The 10,331-nt window shown below is 39.6% G+C and overlaps 1 protein-coding gene across 1 annotated transcript in view; it reads right to left on the bottom strand.

Annotated features, from left to right (window-relative positions):
* Positions 1-10,331, bottom strand: part of agbl1 (AGBL carboxypeptidase 1) — an 82,256-nt gene that overhangs the window by 5,735 nt on the left and 66,190 nt on the right. The window contains exons 21-24 of the mRNA XM_008295937.1: positions 9,990-10,121; positions 9,728-9,790; positions 8,684-8,797; positions 4,943-5,097 (exon numbers count right to left, since the gene is read on the bottom strand). Of these exons, the coding sequence (XP_008294159.1) occupies positions 4,943-5,097; positions 8,684-8,797; positions 9,728-9,790; positions 9,990-10,121 (464 nt within the window). The remainder of the gene's footprint in view (positions 1-4,942; positions 5,098-8,683; positions 8,798-9,727; positions 9,791-9,989; positions 10,122-10,331) is intronic.

Below are 10,331 nucleotides of genomic sequence, written 5' to 3'. Positions count from 1 at the left end.
GGGAGAGTACATCTGGCGTCTTGCATACTGATGACAGCTACTCATTGTGTGTGCTGTGTTGGTGCAGCTTGTCTACAGTATGTCGCCATACAGTGCAAACGCTGATTGTTTGAAGGACCAGCGTGGAATTCCTAAAGAGCAGCTTTGTTTACACTCAGATATATCGGATTGGTCATCGAAGCAGTGATATCAGCATTTTCAAAAACCCTGTCTGAGTTGATGTTGTGTGTGTTCTGTTCAAGGACAAAGGACACAGGTGGCAACCTTCTAGAACTACAAATTAGATTTACTTGCAAGCTGATAACGAAAAAGAAAACAAACAACAACAAAAAAAAAAGCATAAAGGAAAAGTCCAAGCAGGCAACAAAATGCAGAGAACAAGTTCAGCCTATGGGAACTTAGACTTAAGCCAAACTAAATCAAAGGTTCAAAGAGTCAACAAGGCATAACGTGAGAAGGCTGAAAGTCACAGCCTGAACAATCCAAACAGACCAGACACTCACAACAGTAGGAACAGAGAGGACATGAAGTAAACATAGATACATGAGGAACATGATGCTTGCAAAATAAAGCAGGAAACAACACAAGGATTAACAAGAAGTCCACAACAAAAAACCTACACCTTGACAGTATCACCTGGCTCCCATACATCCCTTCAGCTCAGTCGCAGAAAAGCCCAAATAAGGCTGGGCAGATGTGGGCCATTAATTTGTTGTAAACATGTTGTTTTCATGTGCTACCTACTTTGTACACAAAAAATGAATTTCCTATCCATCCATCATATAGACTGAAAGAAACTGATCTCCACACACACCTATTTATTGATCTTCTATCACGGATGGATAGAGATGATGAGACAGATAGTATGCATGCATATCTTTCTATCTAGGTATCGATCTTGGCCCACATGGTGGACGGTTAGGTGAGAGACGGACAGATGGCTAAATGTATGGATATGAATCTATCATAGAAAGATCTAACTAGTTATTTTGTAAAAATCCTGCTATCCCCCAATGCGTTGGGAGTGGGGACACAGCTTAACAATATTGTCCCCCATGTGATAACCACGAAAACTGGAAGACTTTCAATGAAGTTTCTACATCCTACAGTCCTCCCACAGTCCAAAAACAAGCTGAAGTTAATTGATGATTTTATATTGTCTGTAGGTGTGAATGTGAGTGTGCTTGGTTGTCTGTCTCTAAGTGTAGCCCTGTGATAGACTGGTGACCTGTCCAGGGTGTCTCCTGACTTCACCCTGAGTCATCTGGGATAGACTCCAGCCCCCCACGACTCCAGTGAGGATTAAGTGGTGTAGATGGATGGATAATTCTAAATTCATTAAAACAGCTTCTGACATGATGTCGAGCAGTTTTACTACAGTTTATTGCAAAGCAACACAATACTGTTACAGGGCAAGTTGAACTCCTTTGTCATTTTGGGATGCAATAACAACTCCTTAGGGGTAAACATTACAACATTGGGTTCGTGGCTCTTCAGTGTTGGAGATTATGAATTCCTTGCCTCCAAAAGTCATGCTGTTGTGCCATTAGTCAGTAAAAGAGTAGAACATTTTCAAGCTGATAATAACGTAATAACTCTATTAAATCCCATCCCAACAACAAAATGAAATAATAAAAACAGAAGCTCCTACACTTTCATCTTATGATTCCTTGTCCCAACATTGTTATACTGCTTCTTGCTTCCATTGAGTAGACTGACAGTTCAAAGGCATATAATGGGAAGTTGTGATTGGTTGATCCCACTGATAAAGCATTGATGATACCTGACTGATGATGATGTCATGGATAAGGACTGACAGTTTGTCCATCTATTTGCTTGTCCTACGAAAGTGCAACGTATAGCAGCAACAGTAATGTCAGAACCACACATATTCATCATTAATAGACAATGAGTGACAGCTCTCTTGAGCCTTGTATTCCACCAGCTCTCAGTAGTGATGACGTCCTTTACAAACACAATTGTTTCTATTATAGAAAATATGTCACATCCTTTCTACAACGGTCAGTTCAGTTTTAATCATAAAGTGCCAATTCACAATCTCCGTCATCTCAGGGTACTTCACATAGTAAGATCAAGACCTCATGCAATGATCTTGAAATTATGTAGTGAGAAACTCAACAATTCTCTTTGAGGAGCACTTGGCGACAGTGTTTGATAAAAGACTCATTTTTAACCAGAAAAAACTCCCAGTAGAGACAAGAGGTTTCTGTTACTGGTGGTTTGTTAAGTACAGTAGCTTCAGAAATGTATTTAAGACCTCGTTCAGAGTTAGACTACTGCTTTTCTATGAAGGTCTCTAAGCTAACTTCAACAATTTCCTCATCTAAACCATCAACAAATCTTTTAGGCTATGTCTTAACTACATTGCTTCAGGATGTTTTACCCTAAAGTAACAGGTCTGACCATCCATCCATTATCTATACACCGCTTAATCCTCATCAGGGTTGCGGGGGGGCTGGAGTCTATCCCAGCTGACTTAGGGTGAAGGCAGGGGACACCCTGGACAGGTCACCAGTCTATCACAGGGCCACACTTAGAGACAGACAACCAAGCACACTCACATTCACACCTACGGACAATTTAGAATCACCAATTAACCTCAACATGTTTTTGGACTGGGCTGCAGGGTGGCGCAGTTGGTTAGCACTGTTGCCTCGCAGCAAGAAGGTTGCCAGTTCGCATCCCGGTGGGGGCACCGGAATCTTTCTGTGTGGAGTTTGCATGTTCTCCCCGTGCAGCGTGGGTTCTCTCCGGGTTCTCCAGCTTCCTCCCACACAGTCCAAAACATGTTGAGGTTTATGTCGGCTGGGATAGGCTCCAGCCCCCGCGACAGGGTGTATAGAAAATGGATGGATATTTTTGGACTGTGTGGGAGGAAGCTGGAGAACCCGGAGAGAACCCACGCTGCACGGGGAGAACATGCAAACTCCACACAGAAAGATCCCAGTGCCCCCACCGGGATGCGAACCGGCAACCTTCTTGCTGCGAGGCAACAGTGCTAACCAACTGCGCCACTTTGCAGCCACAGGTCTGACCAGCCTATCTTTATTAAGGCCATATACTACAAGCTTTTGAAGTCACCAGAATTCTATAATTAAGCCTGTGCAAAAGCTACTCTTGATCCATGTGTTTAGAAATACAAACCTATGTCCAACCTCCCTTTTACTTCTAAAATCTTTAAAAAGCTGTTTTAAATCAATTATGTGACAATTTCCACAGTATCACCTACAGTCTGACTGTGTGGTATGCAAGCTGCACAGCTGCAGAATGGAAGAACCTAAACCACATGGTGAGGACTGTCCAGCAAATTATAGGGGCTAAGGATGGTACAGCATTCTTATCTTCTTATTTGTTTTAAGAGCTTAGGTTAATATATGTTGGTTATTGTACATTTCATCTTGGTGTTGGAAGTTTTGGATTTGATTAGTGAACTTTTGTTTAAAATGCTGCACATGTCGCATTTAATTATCCAGACAAGACAAGAGATCAGCAAAAGATCTGTGTTCATCCTCATTTTTATAATTAAGACTGCTTCGCTTTTTTTGACAAGCATGCAGCACAGCAAGAGAAAGTAATGGGTGACAAGACAAAAGAAAGAGAAGAACCATACTAAAAAAAGAGAAAGTAAACGAACGACAGACATTAGAAACATGCTTACAAAGGCAAAGGTATACAGAAATGGAAAAGTGGTAGAGTGACAGAATGGAACAAAGAAAAAAAAAAAAGGACAGGAAAAAGAGAAGAAAGGGTTGAAAAGAAGGCAGACAGTATATGCGAATAAAAGCATAAAGAGACATTAATAAAAATGAAAAAACTGAACTACGAAGAGTTAGATGCAAGAGACCTCCTTACACATCATGCTGTCAGAACTCACTACGCAGATTGAATGGGTGTCTAAAAATCATGGAAGTCATTCAGCTTTACTTTGGAGCTCCACATTAATCACTGCAGTACTGCATACCACCAGTGTTTATATTTTGTGTACACACACACACACACACACACACACACAATAATGTGTGAAGATGATACTTCTGTCACAGTATTTGTGGGTCGCAGCACTCTCTCCTTTAGAAGAGCTTTCAGTGATTTAAAAAAAATGATTTGAACTTATTTTGTTGTTGATAGAATCACTCATATGGTACCAGCCCCCTGGTATCACAACAAACTTGCTATACCTTTTAGGAATGGATTAGCAAGGAAAAAAGTAGTCAAACAAAATGATAAAGGACAATCAGAATGTGTAATAATTAGTGAAACAAAATTGTTGGATATTTATGTTTAAAATATACTGCACAGTACAATACAAAAGGGTTTGGCACCGAAAGAATAATAATAAAAAAGAACAAACGTGAATCATTTTTATTCATACCAAAAAGCAGTAAGGACAAAAAAACTAATTAAATCACATGTGGTGTGAGCACCCTTTAAAACAGAACCAGTTCACCTGGGTGTACCTGCACACAGTTTTGCTGTGTTTTCAGAATGACTCCAGCAGAAAGATTTTAGCACAATTAGATGCCTTCATGATGGCATGTTGTTGTGAATAGGAGTATACACATCTAAAGTGCCAAACTCCTTTGCACAGTACTGTATATACAGCATCCTATACAGATTGCTTGTATTGTTTTATTGTGCCTCTTCAAATAAAACCACTTGAAGTGTTGACTGTTTACCTGTAAGTGCCACAGGTAGTGTGTAGTCTCACTTAGAGCAGTTTGTACCTGCTCCGTGCAATCCAATCAGAGGGATTACCTGATCCTTGATGGCATATTTTTTTTTGATTCACACTAAACTTTTTTGATCACTTGGGCTTGGGACAGTGTCTTCACTTGGGAGTATGAACCATTTTTTTTCTACCCCTATGAGGGCTTTTAGATAAAAATGTAATGTCAGAAGTGTTGCTAGGATGGTGACTTACTTGTGAGACTTGTGGTCCAGAATGTTGTGGTCCAGGTCAATGTGGTTGATGAGTCTCCTGCTGTAAAGAAGCTTCATGTCTTTGGTTACCGACAACAGACTGTGGCAGAACTTCACACCCATTTCCTGGAGCTCTCTGGTTCCTGTCTGCAGGCCCTGCACACGTACGCAAAGAACGGCAGTTATTTATAATCAGACGAGAATCTTATGCACAGATGTAAAGACATTCACGGACTCACTGTCACTGTCTGATTTTCTTCTGATAACTAGAGTCGAGTGAAGAACGTCGTATTTAGGAGCAATAATAGTTTTTAGTTAATATTATTAGGAAGCACTACTTAAATGTCCTTTGCCATTCAAATGACATGCAGCTAGCTAAATTAAATTTTCAGCACTTCTTAAAAAAATGGTAGATGTCTGTCTTTCTAGAAATTTCTCATGCTGAACATTTGTTTTCTCATAATGTGTCAGGTGACCTGTCCAGGGTGTCCCCTGCCTTCGCCCTAAGTCAGCTGGGATAGGCTCCAGCCCCCACGCAACCCTAGTAAGGATTAAGCGGTGTATAGATAATGGATGAATGGATAATGTGTCTGTTGCAAAACATTACCAAATAGTCAGTCATTCAAGATGGAAGGAAGATGCTGCTGAAAGCTCCAGAACACACACTGATGGATACGGGGGAGGAGAACTTTTCTTTGTGCTGCTTCTGTTATTGCTGTCAGGGCAACTGCTCTCTAGTGCTATTACTTTATGGTACTGTTATATTTCCTATACAAATGAATTCTATTTTAGCACAGCAGTCCCCAATCATCAGTATCAAGCTGTGGGTCATTTGGCCACACAGAAAGAATAAAACATTTAAATACATATATATATATATTATTTCTGGAAGACTCTGCAGGGTGTTTTATTTTGAAAAATGAATTATCCGTCTTTCTGTCACTTCCGTCTGTGCTTATTTCCCGCACTTGACTGTCAGTTTTTAAGCCTGACCATTAATTGAAGCTGTCAATGAAACTGCTGCCAAAATGAATTTTAAAACAAACTTCTCTGGAGAGCTTCTTTAAAAAGAAGGAACGACTCGATGCTGAGACAGAAGAAAAAGCAAATACACATTTAGCAATAAAAAGTAATTTCATTCATTTATAACACTTTTTCAGTGGGAAAAATGATTATTATTTGTTATGTGTGCAATGACCAGTCCGTAGAAAATAGTTTTGCTTGAAACCGGTCCATAGAGCAAAAAAGGTTGGAGACCGCTGGCTGTTTTAGTAGATCTGACCGCTGAGGTTTTAGGTAGCTACCATTTCTTTTTGTATGCATAAGTTCTGCAAATGAACTGTACATAGTTGTTTTATAGTAATGATATTTTGGGTATTTTGCATATGAAAGTAGCATAACAAGTCATGACTTATTTGAAAGTCTGCCATCAGTTCACGTGGCCAAGACACCAAAGAGAATTCATAGTCCTGACAGTGAGGCACAGAGGTGGGAGTGTGCTGATTTAGGAATGTGTGTTGCATACTGTATACAGCAATAGATTCATATTTCATTTAATACACCAAAGGACAGTTTATACCAGCACAAAAGAAGCCATCAGAATTAAAACATATAATGACATTTAGTCTCTCTCTCTCTCTCATTGTCTTTTTTTTTTTTACACACACATTTGCATTTATCCATCCAACACACACCTTCCCCTCTCTGCTCTCTGCCTCTTTGGGCGCTCAGGCCTGTTGGGTGGTGTGCATAGATCAAATATATTTGTAAGAAACACTTTCTTTAAGCACATCTGTCAATTTAAATTTAATTAGTTGTATAACCCAAATTATATTATTCAGCTAAAGATGCCATGAAAATTGTTTTCTTATGATATAGGATCATTTAGTTAAGAGACATCCTTCAATGCGTAGTTTACCATGGAACCACACTGCCACCTAGTGACCAGGGAAAGTTAGGTCTCTTTTTAAAGCACATTACAAAACATTGTTACGTGCAGAGTGGAAGATTTGTGTGTGTGTCCACCTCTCTCCTGCAGGTGAGAATTAGAAGATTGGCTTCCACCTGTGTGTTCCCGCTTCTGCCACCTGTGAGCTCCTGAAGAGCAGATGATTGGCTCACACTCTGGCCAGTTATCCAATCGGGACAGAGGAAACTCCTTTAAAAGCTCCCTTGCTCCTTTGTTTTCTCTCTTCCTCTTGCTTTGCTGTTATTTGAATGCTGTTGTCAGCTTGGACAGTTTGTGGTGGGAAGGTTAACAACTGAGGGAAGATTGGTTACCCTGTACACTTACACATGTAGTTCACTTTTGTTACTGCACTAGGTTATGGGTTGATGCCACCACTGTAAGTTTTGTTTTTCCATCATTAGTAAATAAGATAGCCAGGCCTTTTGATTTCCTTTTCTTTCTTTACATAAAGATCTGAGTTAGGCCCTGTTTTGTTATATTTTATTTCTCTTATTTGGCACAACCCCACAGTTGACCCTTCCCCCACATTTCTGAAACCTTCATTTTGTTGTTTATTCATTAATTCAAAAACTTGTAAATAAATGCTTTTTTTTTTTCTTCCCTGCCATCCATCCTGCCTGTGAGTTCTTCCTTAATTGATGGACAGTGTTAACTTACTGTTTGCATCTTGTCAGCAGGAACGTAACAATATGAACGACAAATGAAGAAATAATGCTTTCAAATTTAAAGACCACACTCTTAATCAATGATGGGAAAGAAACTCCATCCTCTAGCCCCTTGTGACCAGATAGAGGATAAAAGGGAGCGTAGCTAGTGGAAGGATGGGTAAATGGACATAAAAAGCCTTCATTATTAACGATGATATCTTTGAAAAAATAGTCATATAAAAGCCATACCAAGTAATCATGTGACTGCTCAGCTCTACATAAAGTTGAACATTACTTTTATGTTACCGTAGCATCTAAACTGCTCTCTTCAACTGCCAGTATACTGCCTTTTCCATCATGAAAACCACAGTTTGGCACCAAACAGCAGACAGTGGTACACAGCGGATGTGAGAACAGTCACTCTTGTAGCACTTACAGACACAGTTCTGGAGGAAATAAAACTCCAGCAAAATTGAAAGAGTGCTTTGATTACTACTCCAGGTGCATTTCTGATGCGGAGATAACAGATTCAGGTGTATGTTTGTGCTATTTAAAGCATCTCTATCTGCTCTAAAGGTAAACTGAAATGGATTCTGGAATCATTCTAAATTGTCCGTAGGTGTGAATGTGAGTGTGCTTGGTTGTCTGTCTCTAAGTGTAGCCCTGCGATGGACTGGTGACCTGTCCAGGGTGTCCCCTGCCTTCGCCCTAAGTCGGCTGGGATGGGCTCCAGCCCCCCGCGACCCTAGTGAGGATTAAGCATTGTATAGAAAATGGATGGATGGATGGATTCTGGAATCAACACATCCCAGACTACAGATTCGATGATCCTTTTCCCATATGATATCATGCTATAGACACTGATGTTTTGTGCAGCTTTTAATTAAGAAAGAAGTTAGAAATGTATTGCTCACATGATCTACTATATTTTGGAAATATTTCTAACACACTAAATAAGGCTCACCAAACCCAGCCAAGCTGTGTAGACCTGCTCAAACAGCTACAAAGTAATTCCCCGTACCACTCGTTCACTACAGAAAAACTGGAGGCAAGAAAAAACATAACTGCCTCTATACACAATGCATCTTTGGGCCTATTTTACACCGTCACATATGTATGCACACACCTTGTATATTCCCTGGTCGCAACCATTGTAGGTACTCTCCATGGTGTAACTTCTCAGCACACCCATTTCTCTCCAGACAACCACCCTGGCGGTGGCGGACCGAGACTTCTCAACCTAACAAGGTAAAATCAGAATTTAATTTTGAGTGCAACACGGAGGCAGCTATTACAATTTTTTGTGATGCTACTGCAAATAAATACAGGCAAATGAAGCTGGCTTTACTTTAAACACTCTATACAACTTCATACAGTCGTCCTTAACTGTATTTCTACCCTTCCATTAAAGAAAAGGGAAAATTCATAATAGTCACTCAAATAACTAGAAACTGAAAAAAGTAATAATAAATAAAAATTTGCTAAATTCTAATTTCGTGACATACGATACTGGTTTTGATTTATGGTTGAAAAGAATAATAAAACAAACAAAACTGTCCCGGACAAATTAGAGCACTTTGCTGATGAGCAGTGGGCAAAAATCAAAATACCTGTCAACAGGTGCAGAAGTCCGATTGAGAGAAAACACTTGATTGCAGTGATTGGCTCAAAGGGTTGTTCAACAGAATATTAGGTCACAGGTCCCATCATGCTTGTTTATTTATTTATATATTTGTTTGTTTGTTTTGTTTGTTTGTAAAATATTTCTGTTGAACTACAATTCAAAAGCAATGTAATGATTTTCATAAAAATTGTATTATTATTGTTAATTTCAACTTATTTCAGTGACAGCTGTTTTTCTTCTTCTTTAATGGGAGGGTATGAATACATTTTAGGACGACTGTAAAATATTACAATGAGGATGGTGATCATGGTGATGATGATGGTGGTGACTAAGATGGTGGTAGTGGTGATAATGATAAGTATAATATTCATGTTAATAATGAGAGTGAAGATAAGGACAAACACAATATAGATGATACATGTACATGAGAGAAAGAGGAAAATGATATACAGCAAAAACAAAATGATAAGGAAGCTCACGATTGTACGTTATAGCTTTGATCATGAAAAGTAGTGTTATCATTATTTGAATTATTGTAACTATTACCAAATAGTTGCAGCTGTTGAAAGAAAAGGCTGGTGCAATGCGATCCAGTGTCTTTGGAATGGTCTGGAGAAAGACAGAGATTGGTAGAAAGAAAGACCTTGACAATCCACAGCGGAAACAATAGCAAACAGTGGTTTCTGTGATTTCAGAACCTAAACTAGACGTTTGCAAGGCCCTCACTGGGACATAAAAAGAGGACCAGGCGGCATTTTAACCGAGCCCTCTATGGTCGCCTTGACTCTGTGTGTAGTTTGCATCTTACCCTATATCCAGGGTCCTCTTTCAATCCTACGGTGTCAACGGTAGAGCCAGACTGCCAGAGAGTTTCCTTAACGCTGCAGCCATACAGAAAGACATTCTTCTTTCTAGAGTGCCCATGGTAGTCACAGAAAACCTGGAATAGAGACAGAGTTACAGTACACAACAGAAGTGAGAACAATGTGCAATATCATGTAAGTGTCAAATGGCTCCAACAGTACAGTATTCTCTCTGATGTAAAATTAAAGCCTAACAGTTGAGATTTACAATATGACAAGGAGGAGGAGGAGATTTTCTGTAGTAGCTGTTGTAAAATTGTTGGATACGGCCCACAAAGCCTTAAGAA

This window comes from Stegastes partitus, unplaced genomic scaffold (genome assembly GCF_000690725.1).
Source record: "Stegastes partitus isolate 25-593 unplaced genomic scaffold, Stegastes_partitus-1.0.2 Scaffold1088, whole genome shotgun sequence".
Taxonomy (NCBI): domain Eukaryota; kingdom Metazoa; phylum Chordata; class Actinopteri; family Pomacentridae; genus Stegastes; species Stegastes partitus.
Note: the sequence above shows the minus strand (reverse complement) of the source record. Positions and strands in the feature narration are given on the sequence as shown.